This window comes from Oncorhynchus mykiss, chromosome 2 (assembly GCF_057628025.1).
Source record: "Oncorhynchus mykiss isolate SJ-2025 chromosome 2, ASM5762802v1, whole genome shotgun sequence".
Taxonomy (NCBI): Eukaryota; Metazoa; Chordata; class Actinopteri; order Salmoniformes; family Salmonidae; genus Oncorhynchus; species Oncorhynchus mykiss.
Genome location: NC_143023.1, coordinates 48,073,030 through 48,089,305, shown reverse-complemented (window position 1 = coordinate 48,089,305; position 16,276 = coordinate 48,073,030). Strand labels below are relative to the sequence as shown.

General features: G+C 40.0%; 1 protein-coding gene across 1 annotated transcript in view; it reads left to right on the top strand.

Annotated features, from left to right (window-relative positions):
- Positions 1-1,665: 1,665 nt before the first annotated feature.
- Positions 1,666-16,276, top strand: part of mrpl23 (mitochondrial ribosomal protein L23) — a 126,752-nt gene continuing 112,141 nt past the window's right edge. The window contains exon 1 of the mRNA XM_021564139.3: positions 1,666-1,806. Within this exon, the coding sequence (XP_021419814.1) occupies positions 1,790-1,806 (17 nt within the window). The 5' untranslated portion in view covers positions 1,666-1,789. The remainder of the gene's footprint in view (positions 1,807-16,276) is intronic.

Genomic DNA, 16,276 nt, shown 5'->3' with positions numbered 1-16,276 from the left:
ACCTTGTGAAGATGCTGGAGGAAACAGGTACAAACAGCTACTCCCTTCACAGAACAGCGCCAACTGATTCTAACCAGAATATAAAGAGGAGTGGGAGGCCCTGGTGCACAGCTGAGCAAGAGGACAAGTACATTAGAGTGTCTAGTTTGAAAAACAGATGCCTCACAAGTCCTCAACTGGCGACTCCGGGATACTGGCCTTCTAGTCTGTTTTTCTTAAAAAAATAAGGACATTTGTAAGTGACCCCAAACTTTTATAAAGAAATAAATATATAAAGTACCTGTCAAAAGTTTGGACACACCTACTCATTCAAGGGTTTTTCTTTATTTGTACTATTTTCTTGTGAAGACATTAAAACTACAAAATAACACATGGAATCATGTAGTAACCAAAAAACTGTTCAACAAATCAAAATATATTTTATATTTGACATTCTTCAAAGTAGCCACCCTTTGATGACATCTTTGCACACACTTGGCATTCTCTCAACTAGCTTCACCTGGATTGCTTTTCCAACAGTCTTGAAGGAATCTGTGGTCCAACTCATCCCAAACCATCTCTATCGGGTTGAGGTCGGGTGATTGTGGAGGCCAGGTCATCTGATGCAGCACTCCATCACTCTGCTTCTTCTTCAAATAGCCCTTAGACAGCCTGGAGGTGTGTTGGGTCATTGTCCTGTTGAAAAACAAATTATAGTCACACTAAGTGCAAACCAGATGGGATGGCGTATCGCTGCAGAATGCTGTGGTAACCATGCTGGTTAAGTGTGCCTTGAATTTTAAATAAATCAGTGTCACCAGCAAAGCACCCGCACACCATCACACCTCCTCCTCCGTGCTTCAAGGTGGGAACCACACATGCAGAGATCATCCGTTCACCTACTCTGCATCTCGGCGGTTGGAACCAAAAATCTCAAATCAGACCAAAAGGCAGATTAACACCAGTCTAATGTCCATTGCTTGTGTTTCTTGGCCCAAGAAAGTATCTTATTTTTGGTGTCCTTTAGTAGTGGTTTCTTTGCAGCAGTTCGACTATGAAGACCAGATTCATGAGGTAACTCTGGGTCTTCCTTTCCTGTGGTGGTCCTCATGAGAGCCAGTTTCATCATAGCGCTTGATGGTTTTTGTGACAGCACTTGAAGAAACTTTCAAAGTTTATGATTAAAGTAATGATGGACTGTTGTTTCTCTTTGCTTATTTGAGCTGTTCTTGCTATAATATGGACTTGGACTTTTACCAAATAGTGCTATCTTATTTATACCACCCCTACCTTGTCACAACACAACTGATTGGCTCAAGCATATTAAGAAGGAAAGAAATTCCACACATTAACTTTTAACATGGCACACCTGTTAACTGAAATGCATTCCAGGTTACCACCTCATGTAGCTGGTTGATAGACTGCCATGCTTGTGCAAAGCTATCATCAATGTAAGAGTGGCTACTTTGAAGAATCTCAAATATAACATATATTTGGATTTGTTTAGGATTTTTTTGGTTACTACATGATTCCATATGTATTATTTCATAGTGTTGACTTCTTCACTATTAATCTTCAATGTAGAAAATAGTAAAATAAAGAAACTTTTGACAGGTACTGTATAGATCATGAATAAATACAGATTAATTCAACTTTTCTACTTTTAAATTGGGGACTTTTACTTTGAACATTTTCGATATTACGTGACCTGGAAGTACTTCTTTATTGTCGCTGTGGAGAAGCTTTTAGGAAGTCCTTGAAAATATAACACACACAGCCAGTTTATTTATCAAAACACAGGGCTACAACCATGGCAAGAAGATTAATGTAAGTTGCAGTTATTATATTTAATGGCACTGTTCTTCAAGTCGCCTTCAGAAAAATCAGTCTGCTCACGTAGCAAACGTTATCTTTAGATGTAGGCTAGTTAGTTAGCTGCCGTAACTGTAAAGGTATCTAATACCGTAGCTAGCTAAATCGCCAGTTATTGTTGTAAAAAGACCATAGACAGAGGCAAGTAACGTTAGCTTTCTTGATCTACAGAAAACTAAACTATCTTCCCAACTAACTATATTTATTTAGCTAGTTAGTTGCTTACTTGTCAAACTGTGTTGCTTTGCTGATTAACCTCAACTCCACGAGTTAAAGTGGAACTGACAGCGTCTGCTGACAACTGCTTTGAGTATATTAAGACACTCATGTCAGCCAATAGTATCAAATTCCCAGTTTATGCTACAAAACCAACTTTATAAGAGGTTTTAAAAATAAATAATATTTGACAAAAAATCCATGTGCGGCAGGTAGCCTAGTGATTAGAGCGTTGGGCCAGTAACCGAAGTGTTGCTGGACCGGAATCCCCGAGCTGACAAGGTACAAATCTGTCGTTCTGTCCCTGAACAAGGCACTGTTCTTAAGCCATCATTGAAAATAAGAATGAGTTCTTAACTAACTTACCTAGGTAAAGAAAGGTTACATTTTAAATACAAATGTACAGTAAGGAGTTGTTGGCAGAATAGATGGATGCTGTTCAATGCATGATTCATATATTTCACCAATACATTTCTTGGCAGTCCAAAAAATATTGCTCTCAGGTTGTATCAGAGATGGCCTGGTACATTGTTTGCAGCACCATCCATTCGGGATGCACTGTTTCAATGACTCAATATTCTGAAGAAAAAAAAGTGTGGGAATGTCAATACAATCAAACTAGCAAGTGCAATGATCACAAGTCTGTCATAACGTGGCTAATAGGCTGAGTGTTACTCAAGGCAAAGATTTGTATCACTAAACCAAGATAGACCACAGCCTCTCGTTTCCAATTGGAACAAATTAGTCAAAGTGGGCGGGAGAAGCAAGGAGGTGGGCAGAGCCAAGCACGTGCTAGTGAGATCCTATTGGCCCGTTCTAGCTCATGTGCAATGACTCAATTTGCTTCTGCAGCATAAACAACAGATTATATACACTTTTGCAAAAGGTAAAGTCTACAAAACTTAGTCCACTCTGTTCATAACATATTCTAGTTTTGGGAACAGAACTGTATTGAGATCAAAAGTTTCATCTTTGAGAAAATGTTAGCCAAAATCCATCTCATTCCATCTTCTCATGGTGCTTGCCAGTGGACTTCTTCTCGCTACAGTATTTGGTAGTGAGTGGAAACGCTAAGCGAATGCTTCACATTTATACATCTGGTGAAATGTCTGTCTCATTGTTCTGTCTGTGCTCAAGGCATGATGCTGTACTTTTCTATTTGGCCCGTGCAATGATTTGTGTTGTCAATTCATTTTGGCCAGCTACCATATCGCCCATGATGTGCTGCACTACAAGTCACAAGCAAGTATACAGTGCATTGGGAAAGTATTCAGAACTCATGAGTTTTTCCACATTTTATTATGTTACAGCCTTATTCTAAAATGGAATTACATTGTTTTCCCCCCTTAATCTACACATAATGACAAAGCAGAAACAGGTTTTTAGAAACAACTAACTGAAATAACATTTACATAAGTATAAGTATTCAGACCTTTTACTCTATGATTTGTTGAAGCTCCATTGGCAGCGATTACAGCCTGGAGTCTTCTTTGGTATGATGCTACAAGCTTGGCACACCTGTATTTGAGGAGGTTCTCTGCAGATCCTCTCAATCTCTTCCAGGTTGGATGGGGAGCATTGCTGCACAGCTATTTTCAGGTCTCTCCAGAGATGTTCAATCGGGTTCAAGTCCGGGGTCTTTGCTGGGCCACTCAAGGACATTCAAAGACTTGTCCCGAATCCACTCCCGCATTGTCTTGGCTGTGTGTTTTGGGCCGTTGTCCTGTTGGAAGGTGAACCTTTGCCTCAGTGTGAGGTCGTGAGCGCTCTGGAGCAGGTTTTCATCAAGGATCTCTCTGTACTTTGCTCCGTTCATCTTTCCTTCGATCCCAGTTTCTGCCGCTGAAAAACATCCCTACAGCATGATGCGGCCACTCTTGTGCTTCACCGTAGGGATGGTGCCGGGTTTCCTCCAGATGTGACCCTTGGCACTCAGGCCAAAAGAGTTCAATCTTGGTCTCAAGCAAACTCCAAGCGGGCTGTTATGTGCCTTTTACTGGCCACTCTATCATATAGGCCTGATTGGTGGAGTGCTGCAGAGATGGTTGTCCTTCTGGAAGATTCTCCCATCTCCACAGAGGAACTTTGGAGCTCTGTCAGAGTGATCGGGTTCTTAGTCACCTTCCTGACCAGGCGCTTCTCCCCCGATTGCTCAGTTTGGCTGGGCGGCCAATTCTATGAAGAGTCTTGGTGGTTCCAGACTTCTTCCATTTAAGAATGATGGTGGCCACTGTGTTTTTGTTGACCTTCAATGCTGCAGACATTTTTTTTGTACCCTTTCCCAGATCTGTGCCTTGACACAATCCTGCCTCGGAGCTCTACGGACAATTGCTTTGACCATATGGCTTGTTTTTTTGTTGCTCTGACATACACTGTCAACTGTGGGACCTTATATAGACAGGTGTGTGCCTTTCCAAATCATGTCGAATCAATTTAACTTACCACGGGTAGACTCCAACCAAGTTGTAGAAACATTTCAAGGATGATGAATGGAAACAGGATGCACCTGATCTCAGTTTCGATGTCTCATTGCAAAGGGTCTGAATACTTATGTAAGTATGATATTTCTGTTTATTTGTAATAGTCAAGGGGTCTGAATACTCTCTAACTGCACTGTATCTCTTTTGTTTTAACATATTATATAGAGCATCCTATGTACATAAGTGGATATTATAAAGGGTCATCTTTTTCAAATAATACAATGGCAGTTTGTGGCGCAGCCTATGCCTATATACAAAAAAAGCATGCATCTATGTTTGGCCTGCAAATTTGTAATTTTTTTCAATGTGGCCCCTGTGCACTGATTTGAGTTTGACAACTTTGGGCTAGCGTATCCTTTTTATGTAGCTATTTTTTTTTTAGCAAGCTAGCGTTGGCTAGCTAGTTGCTGGGAGGATGTCATGTCATTGGAGGAGTCATTGTTTTTGGTGGCTACAGCTAGAGCTACAGGGGACGTTTGTTTAGCTAGCAAGAAATGTGAATCACTTTGCTAGCTAGTGATTCTGAACTTGAATGGCTGTAGTCCATTTTGAGCATATGTCTTAGTGGTATTTACATTTTTGCAGAAATCAATTCAGGTGTATTTTTTGGCGAATGTGTTCTAATGATCTAACGTCGAGCTGTTGCTCCTGCCTGTAAACACACAGTCCAGTTCAAAGTGAATAATGAGAAACAGATGGCTCACAAGTCCTCAACTTGCAGCTTCATTAAATTGTACCCGCAAAACACCAGTCTCAACATCAACAGTGTAGAGGTGACTCCGGGATGCTGGCCTTCTAGGCAGAGTTGCAAAGAAAAAGCCATATCTCAGACTGGCCAATAAAAATAAAAGATGAAGATGGGCAAAAGAACACACACTGGACAGAGGAACTCTGCCCAGAAGGCCAGCATCCGAGTCGCCTCTTCACTGTTGATGTTGAGACTAGAGGTCGACCGATTAATCGGAATGGCCGATTTAATTAGGGCCGATTTCAAGTTTTCATAAAATCGGAAATCAGTATTTTTGGGCGCCGATGTGCCGATTTTTTTATTTTATTTATTTATTTATTTTTTAATTTTTAATTTTTAAAAATTATTATTATTTTTTAATACCTTTTATTTAACTAGGCAAGTCATTTAAGAACACATTCTTATTTTCAATGACGGCCTAGGAATGGTGGGTTAACTGCCTTGTTCAGGGGCAGAACAACAGATTTTCACATTGTCAGCTCGGGGGATCCAATCTTGCAACCTTACAGTTAACTAGTCCAACGCAATAACGACCTGCCTCTCTCTCGTTGCACTCCACAAGGAGACTGCCTGTTACGCGAATGCAGTAAGCCAAGATAAGTTGCTAGCTTGCATGAAACTTACCTTATAAAAAACAATCAATCATAATCACTAGTTAACTACACATGGTTGATGATATTACTAGATATTATCTAGCGTGTCCTGCGTTGCATATAATCTGACTTGGCATACAAGCATACAAGTATCTGACTGAGCGGTGGTAGGCAGAAGCAGGCGCGTAAACATTCATTCAAACAGCACTTTAGTGCGTTTTGCCAGCAGCTCTTCGTTGTGTGTCAAGCATTGCGCTGTTTATGACTTCAATCCTATCAACTCCCGAGATGAGGCTGGTGTATCCGAAGTGAAATGGCTAGCTTGTTAGCTCACGCTAATAGTGTTTCAAATGTCACCCGCTCTGAGTCTTCTAGTAGTTGTTCCCCTTGCTCTGCATGGGTAACTCTGCTTCGATGGTGGCTGTTGTGTTGCTGGTTTGAGCCCAGGGAGGAGCGAGGAGAGGGACGGAAGCTATACTGTTACACTGGCAATACTAAAGTGCCTATAAGAACATCCAATAGTCAAAGGTTAATGAAATACAAATGGTATAGAGAGAAATAGTCCTATAATTCCTATAATAACTACAACCTAAAACTTCTTACCTGGGAATATTGGACTCATGTTAAAAGGAACCACCAGCTTTCATATGTTCTCATGTTCTGAGCAAGGAACTGAAACGTTAGCTTTCTTACATAGCACATACTGCACTTTTACTTTCTTCTCCAACACTTTGTTTTTGCCTTATTTAAACCAAATTGAACATGTTTCATTATTTATTTGAGGCTAAATTGATTTTATTAATGTATTATATTAAGTTAAAATAAGTGTTCATTCAGTATTGTTGTAATTGTCATTATTACAACAACAAAAAATAAAGAATCGCCCGATTAATTGGTATTGGCTTTTTTGGTCCTCCAATAATCGGTATCGGTATCGGCGTTAAAATCAAAATCAGTCGACCTCTGGTTGAGCCTGGTGTTTTGCGGGTGCTATTTAATGAAGCTGCCATTTGAGGACTTGTGAGGCATTTGTTTCTCAAACTAGACACTAATGTACTTGTCCTCTTGTTCAGTTGTGCTCCAGGGCCTCACACTCCTCTTTCTATTCTGGTTAGTGCCAGTTTGAACTGTTCTGTGAAGGGAATAGTACACAGCGTTGTACGAGATCTTCAGTTTCTTGGCAATTTCTCACATAGAATAGCCTTCATTTCTCAGAACAAGAATAGACTGACGCGTTTCAGAAGAAAGTCTTTGTTTTTGGCCATTTCGCATTTTGAGCCTATAATCGAACCCAGAAATGCATATATTCAACTAGGCTAAAGAAGGCCAGTTTTATTGCCTCTTTAATCAGCAGAACAGTTTTCAGCTGTGCTAGCATAATTGCAAAAGGGTTTTCTAATGATCATTTAGCCTTAAAATTATAAACTTGGATCGTCTAACACAACGTGCCATTGAAAGCCAGAAGTGATGGTTGCTGATTATGGGCCTCTGTACGCCTATGTAGATATTCTCAAAAATGTTTGCCGTTTCTAGCTTACAATAGTCATTTACAACATTAACAATGTCTACACTGTATTTATGTTCTTTTAATGGAATTTCTTTTGCTTTTCTTTCAAGAACAAGGACATTTCTAAGTGACCCCACCCACACTTTTGAGCGGTATTGTATACTAGTTTAATTTAAGGACCCCAAAATTGACAGCTGTGCCATACAGGCTAAAAAATAGTTGGGAGGAGATTTTCAATGTACCGATTCCATGGCACATGGTTTATGAAGTGATACCCAAAACAGCGCTGGATTCAAAACTTAGTTTTTCATTTAAAATTATTATGCATAATTCTTGCAACCAATAGAATGTTATAAACTCAGCAACTGTCAACTGCGTTTATTTTCAGATAACTTAATGTGTAAATATTTGTATGAACATAAAAATATTCAACAACTGACACACAACCTGAAGAAGTTCCACAGACATGTGAATAACGGAAATGGAATAATGTGTCCCTGAACAAAGGGGGGGTCAAAATGAAAAGTAACAGTCTGTATCTGGTATGGCCACCAGCTGCATTAACTTCTTATGGCTGCAGGGGCAGTATTGAGTAGCTTGGATGAAAGGTGCCCAAAGTAAACGGCCTGCTCCTCAGTCCCAGTTGCTAATATATGCATATTATTATTATTATTATTATTATTGGATAGAAAACACTCTGAAGTTTCTAAAACTGTTTGAATGATGTCTGTGAGTATAAAGAACTCATATGGCAGGCAAAACTAGGGAACGTGCTTCATGACTTTGGATTTGTTTACCAAACGTGCTAACAAAAGTAGCTCTTTGGACATAAATGATGGACATTATCCAACTAAAACAAACATTTAATGTGGAACTGGGATTCCTGGGAGTGCATTCTGACGAAGATCATCAAAGGTAAGTGAATATTTATAATGCTATTTTTTGACTAATGTTGACTTCCCAATATGGCAGATATCTTTTTGGCTGCTTTGTTGTCTGAAAGCTGTACTCAGATTATTGCATGGTTTGCTTTTTCCGTAAAGCTTTTTTGAAATTTGACACAGCTGTTGCTGTTGTCTAACAATTGTAATGTCCTCGACATTTATAATGAGTATTTCTGTAAAATGATGTGGCTCTCTGCAATATCACCGGATGGTTTTGGAACTAGTGAACGTAACACGCCAATGTATACTGAGATTTTAAAATATAAATATGCACTTTATCGAACAAAACATGTATGTATTGTGTAACATGAAGTCCTATGAGTGTCAACTGATGAAGATCATCAAAGGTTAGTGATTCATTATCTCTTTTTGTGCTTTTTGTGACTCCTCTCTTTGGCTGGAAAAATGGCAGAATTTTTCTGTGACTTGGTGGTGACTTAACATAATTGTTTGGTGCTTTCGCTGTGGTGCTTTCGCTGTAAAACCTATTTGAAATCGGACACATTGGTGGGATTAACAACAAGATTACCTTTAAATGGTATAAGATACATGTATGTTTGAGGAATTTTAATAATGAGATTTCTGTTTGAATTTGGTGCTCTGCACTTTCACTGGCTGTTGTCATATCAATCCCGTTAACGGGATTGCAGCCCTAAGAAGTTAATTAAGTACTGCATGCATCTCCTCATGGACCTCACCAGATTTGCCAGTTCTTGCAGTGAGATGTTACCCCACTCTTCCACCAAGGCACCTGCAAGTTCCCGGACATTTCTGTGGGAAATAGCCCTAGCCCTCACCCTCTGATCCAAGAGGTCTCAGGCATACTCAATGGGCTTGAGATCCGGGCTCTTTGCTGGCCATGGCAGAACACTGACATTCCTGTCTTGCAGGAAATCACGCACAGGACAAGCAGTATGGCTGGTGGCATTGTCATGCTGGAGGGTTATGTCAGGATTAGCCTGCAGGAAGGGTGCCACATGAGGGAGGGTGATGTCTTCCCTGTAACGTACAGCGTTGAGATTGCCTGCAATGACAACAAGCTCAGTCAGATGATGCTGTGACACACCGCCACAGACCATGACTGACCGTGCACCTCCAAATCGATCCCGCTCCAGAGTACATGCCTCGGTGTAACTCTCATTCCTTCGAAGATAAACACACATCTGACCATCACCCATGGTTAGACAAAACCGCAACTGAATTAACACTTATTTTAACTTAATATAATACATCAATAAAAATCAAGTTAGCCTCAAATAAATAAAGCAACATTCAATTTGGTTTAAATAATGCAAAAACAAAGTGTTGGAGAAGTAAAAGTGCAATATGTGCCATGTAAAAAAGCTAACGTTTGAGTTCCTTGCTCAGAACATGAGAACATATATGAAAGTTGGTGGTTCCTTTTAACATGAGACTTAGGTTGTAGTTAATATAGTATTCATATGACTATTTCTCTCTATACCATTTGTATTTCATATACCTTTGACTATTGGGTGTTCTTATAGGCACTATAGTATTGCCAGTGTAACAGTATAGCTTCTTTCCCTCTCCTCACCCCTACCTGGGCTCAAACCAGGAACACATTGACAATAGCCACACTTGAAGCAGCGTTACCCATCGCTCCACAAAAGCCGCGGCCCTTGCAGAGCAAGGGGAATAACTACTCCAAGTCTCAGAGCGAGTGACGTTTGAAACGCTATTCGTGGGCACCCCGCTAACTAGCCATTTCACATCGGTTACACCAGCCATTAGGCTGATGGGCTTGAAGTCATAAACAGAGCTGTGCTTGCGAAGAGCTGCTGGCAAAACGCACGAAAGGGCTGGTTGAATGAATGCTTACGAGTGTATGCTTACTGTGTGTTTATTGTATTATAATTAAGTCTATGATTTGATAGAGCAGTCTGACTGAGCTGTGGTAGGCAGCAGCAGGCTCGTAAGCATTCATTCAAACAGCAATGTCCTGCGTTTGCCAGCAGCTCTTTGCAAAGATTGAAGCTAGTTAACTACACATGGTTGATGATATTGCTAGTTTAACTAGTGATTATTTAAAGTTTTTTTTTTATATGATAAGTTTAATGCTAGCTAGCAACTTACCATGGCTCCTTGCTGCCTGCACTCACGTAACAGGTGGTCAGCCTGCCACGCAGTCTCCTCATGGATTGCAATATAATCGGCGTCCAGAAATGCCGATTACCGATTGTTTAGAAAACATGAAATCGTCCCTAATTAACTTCTACTATGAATCCTACCTTTTTGAAGCACATTTCATGAGTAGCAGACCCTTTTTCTTTCTTCCTGTGCCAATCAAATTTGCCGACACCTACTGTCAAGTTACCAGGTTGTTAGCTATCTACAGTTGAAGTCAGAAGTTTACATACACTTGTGTTGGAGTCATTCAACCACTCCACAAAATTCTTGTTAACAAACTATAGTTTTGGCAAGTCGGTTAGGACATCTACTTTGGGCATGACACAAGTCATTTTTCCAACAATTGTTTACAGACAGATTATTTCACTTATAATTCACTGTATCACAATTCCAGTAGGTCAGACGTTTACAAACACCAAGTTAACAATACCTTTAAACAACTTGGAAAATTACAGAAAATGTCATGGCTTTAGAAGCTTTTGATAGGCTAATTGACATCATTTGAGTCAATAGGTGGTGTACCTGTGGATGTATTTCTAGGCCTCCCTTCAAACTCAGTGCCTCTTTGCTTGACATCATGGGAAAATCAAAATAAATCAGCCAAGACCTGATTTATTAATTGTAGACCTCCACAAGTCTGGTTCATACTTGGGAGCAATTTCCAAACGCCTGAAGGTACCATGTTCATCTGTACAAATAATAGTACGCAAGTATAAACATAATGGGACCACGCAGCCGTCATACCGCTCAGGAAGGAGACTTGATCTGTCTCCTAGAGATGAAGTACTTTGGTGCGAAAAGTGCAAATCAATCCCAGAACGACAGCAAAGGACCTTGTGAAGATGCTGGAGGAAACGGGTACAAAAGTATCTGTATGTATCCACTGTATAACGAGTCCTATATCAACATAACCTGAAAGGCCACTCAGCAAGGAAGAAGCCACGGCTCCAAAACCGCCATAAAAAAACCAGACTATGGTTTGCAATTACACATTGAGACAAAGATCGTGCTTTTTTTGAGAAAAATAAAAGTGGCCTAAGGACAACAAAGTCAAGGTATTGGAGTGGCCATCACAAAGCCCTGACCTCAATCCTATAGAAAATATGTCGGCAGAACTGAAAAAGCGTGTGTGCGAGTAAGGACGCCTACAAACCTGACTCAGTTACACCAGTTCTGTCAGGAGGAATGGGCCAAAATTCACCCAACTTATTGTGGGAAGCTTGTGGAAGGCTACCCAAAATGACGTTTGACCCAAGTTAAACAATTTAAAGGCAATGCTACCAAATACTAATTGAGTGTATGTAAACTTCTGACCCACTGGAAATGTGGTGAAAAAAATAAAAGCTGAAATTAATAATTCTCTCTACTATTATTCTGACATTTCACATTCTTAAAATAAAGTGATGATCCTAACTGACCTAAGTAAGACGGGGAATGTTTACTAGGACTAAATGTCAGGAATTGTGAAAAACTGAGTTTAAATGTATTTGGCTAAGGTGTATGTAAACTTCTGACTTCTTCAACTGCGGGTAACATGACTGAACAACGTTGTTAGTTTTCAGACCAATAATTAGTGACCTGGGATTAGTTTAAAACTGCCCGCGACATGGTTTGTGAAATTATATGAAACGCGTGGGAATCAACATAGAAAGAAAGAAAAACAGGCATCTCCAGTAATATGGGTCATTTAAAAAACAACTGTTTTGGCTAGATACAAGTCGTTTCCCTTGCTATAAAGCTGCAAGCATGCCTGTCACAAAGTGGTGTTGACTGCATGACAGTGAACTTGCAAAGTTTACTCAGACTGGTCTGTGCTCATAGTTAAAACAGGCAATGAAATGATACAATGTATAAACATTTCTCCGGAATAGACAGAGAGAAGCAGATGAGTGTGGCTGGTAGTGGATGCTGATTACAGCTGCCACGTGATATGTGCCTGAAAGTGAAGTGGGTATTGGACCTGCGCGTACAAGAGACTAGTGGCTGTTGCTTAAATTAAACATATTTGTTTTTTTAATACAAAGCTGACTTTATAAAAAAATTTAACAGGCGCCCACAGGTTCTTTGGATCGATAGGGCTGAAAAAGTTGTTAGTATCATACGAAACGGTACTACGGTATTCTAAAATGTTATCATAAGTTTCATGACGTTTTGGTACCATCATATTACCTGTATAATGTGCAACACTTGGCTACTGTGCGTTATTCAGAAGATAAGGCTAGAGAAGAAAGGATTAACTTGTTCAATGCTACTTGAAGTTTTAATATGCAGAAATAGCTCTGCCATTTTCTGGTTGTAAAATTATAATAGCTTGCCTAATTTCTGATTGACAAAATAAGCACTCATTGTGTGAAGAATGATTGGTCTATTTATCACATTTTCACGTTTAGGTTTATTAACTACAAAAAGGTAATGTGTTTTATGATGCCGCTTTGCACACACAAGCTTGTTAGCTATCTACCTCAAACGACATTCAAAGTCCCTGCATAGAAGCTGCTCTCCTCCTAGGTATAGTTCTGTGGACCTAATTCAGATTAGGTTAGTTCTGAAGGATTCGTTGCCATAGAAATATACCTAGCTAAATGGTGAGCCACTTTCATTGTACCAGTTATCCTGAGTTGAACCTTGCCTGGAAACATTGCGTTGAATTCAATGTTGGGCAGAAATGAGCATTTCAATCAGGAAAGGTGATACAAATATATTTGAATGTACTTTTCCAGTTGTCTGTGCGGTTGGTACTTTTGCAGGTAGGAATGTGAGTATATATCCACAGGAAAGTGTAATTACATCAACTTTTCAAAGCTCTAGTAGTACTTTCAGATTTCTCTCACTTAAAGCATGCGCACAAGATAAAAATCTGCCTGAAATGCTATTCAACGTCTGGTTTCCAGATTAAGTTGTACCCAGAGTTGACCGAAGTTACCTCGCCAACTCCTTAAACCTGATTTTGTAGTATAGGGCTTAGGACGAAGCCCTCTGAGAGGATCTGGGAGAAAGAATGGGAGAAACCCCCTAAATACAGGTGTGCCAAGCTTGTAGCATCATACCTAAGAAGACTCAAGTCTTAATTGCTGCCAAAGGTGATTGAACAAAGAGCTGAGTAAAGGGTCTTTAAAATGTATTTGTAATACATTTTCTAACATTTCTAAACCTATTTTTCTTGTTGTCATTATGGGCTATTGTGTACAGATTAATGATGAAAAAAACATGTTTAAATCGGTTTTAGAATAAGGCTGTAATGTAACGAAGTGCATAAAGTCAAGGGTTCTGAATACTTTCCGAATACACTGTATTTCCGGGTCTCTGGCAGGCAGTTCCAAATGCTATCTGTGGTCAAGAACGCTGAGTTCTTCTCAGCCTAACTTTTTGACCCTGATGGAGACATGGATCACCCCAGAGAACACTGTTAGTCCAGCTGCTCTTTCTTCATCTGACCATGTTTTCTCTCCTAGTCCAAGAGCATTTGGTCGTCACGTTGGTGGTACAGGTCTACTCATTTCTCCTAAATGGAGATTTTCTCTCTTCTCCCTCTCTCATCTGTCCATCTCCTCATTTGAATTCCATGCTTCTCTGATGGACATTCCTTCAGTCGGCATGCCAATTGCACGCTTGAAACATCTGTGGCATTGTGTTGTGACAAAAGTTCACATTTTAGAGTGAACCTTTTGTCCCCAGCACAAGATGCAGTTGTGTAATGATCATGCTGTTTAATCAGCTTCTTGATTTGTCACACCTGTCAGGTGGATGGATTATCTTGGCAAAGGAGAAATTCTTACTAATGGGGATGTAAACAAACATTCATAGTTCACCCAAATTACCATGTAAGAAGTCCTTGGTTCAGGTAGGACCACAACCCATGCTTTGGGTTGTGGTCCTCTTCTTGCTTAATATCCAGTAGTCAGAACCTGGTAATATCAGGATGTAGAATGGGACCCAACAACTTCAATAACTAACTTCTCTGCAAGTCAGGCCGTTGAAGATAGAGGAGCGTAAAGTAGGCTAATAAGCCTATACAATTTGATAGACAACACTAACTATAGCTGGGATGATACTGAAAATTACCGACATTGCCCTCATACCGAAGGAATTTTGCTAATGTCGATCATTTTGGTGATTAGGGTACACAATGTTTCTGCAGATGTTTTTGTTCCAAAAACCATTATTTGGTTAACAGTAATGTGCATTAACCTGCTTACTGCTGTCATGACGTTGGCCTGGGGGGTAGGTTTTTTCCCCTCTCTACCCTACTGATGTTACATTTGCAATCCCTTGGTTAACATAGAGATTCTGGGAACATCAGAGGGTGGGGAATTAACTTTTTTCTGGTAATCCAACCAACTGAACGTATGCGGTGGTACTTAATGAATATGTTGTCAGTTCGGTTGTCATCTGAGACATTCTCATCAATGATAAGATGACCAACTCTACAGTGGAAAGTCTACACATCAGAGTTATCGGATTCACATGGAATTGTTGTTCAATTTAAATGTTTGAATATGAAATTATTCGTGATGGGATGAAATGTGATTTTAGCTTCTAAAATGTGAGATTTGGGTTTTCTGCTCAATCAGTGGCCCGCCCCTGTGAAGGGACATGGGCTATAAAACTTTTCAAACACGCCCTCCTCTCCCTTCTTATATAAGCCCTTGATGACAATATAACATCCTGTTAGGACAACGGTCCGATGTCAGAATGGTTCAGATAATAACTACAGAACGAAGCACACATCAGTGTGAGCTTTGGTTACGAATGGTATGAACTTTGAACTCTTGTTCACTACAGAAGTGATACCTCCAAGCCGTTGAGTTAGCAACAGCTGCTGCAAATGAGGGTTAGGAAGGAACAGACAGAGTATTCCGTCTACCACACAACGACGTTACTACAACGTATTCAATTTACCAGCAGAGATATTCTTCAAGGGACAAAGGACTCGGTTGGGCAACACGGCCTTCCATCTACCACTAACCTACCTAAGTGCAGCTCAGAGTAGTAACTCCAGATATAACAAACTGACCCCAGCCCCCCCGACACATAAACTACTGCAGCATAAATACTGGAGGCTGAGACAGGAGGGGTTGATTAGCTCAATCAGGTAATATTAATTACGGAGAAATTATTTTATAGAATAGCATGTCATATCACTTAATCTGGCATAGCCAAAGACACGACACTGCAATGAAAGTATATTCCCTTTCCCTGTTTCGTGTCTGACTCACTCCCACTCCCCATAGGTGGGTATTAATGTGCTACTGTTGGCTGTATTCTTACTCAAGTAATTTCTGAAGAAAGTAACTTACATTTTACCAGATCACTTCAATTACATAGATTTATATTATTATACTGTCGCTGTTGGATGAAAACCTCGCAACTCCAAAATATTATTTTTATTATTATTTTTCCTACCTGAATCAATACTATTGGTTCCCCTTTATGTCTATATGAACGTTTCACGACCCTTTGATCAACAAAATGTATTCAATATAGCTTGTCATCAACCACGCTCGAGGAGATTGCGAAAACGTCTATCATACATGTCAGATTTCAATACTGGCGATGTCCTAATGCAAGAGCTTTTCTTCTGTCAGATAAACCGTTGATCATATTTTTGTGATATTCCTACCTTTTAGAAATGTGTAATTTAAGAGGGCCCACCACATTTCTCCTTTGTGTCTGCCTCTTCAGTCCAGGGTTCATTACATGGTGCCGTTGCGAATGTCAGACTCCACTCTGCGAGGCACATCGATCTGCAGGTACAACATGGTGAGATTGTAGACTCCTAAATTGATAGT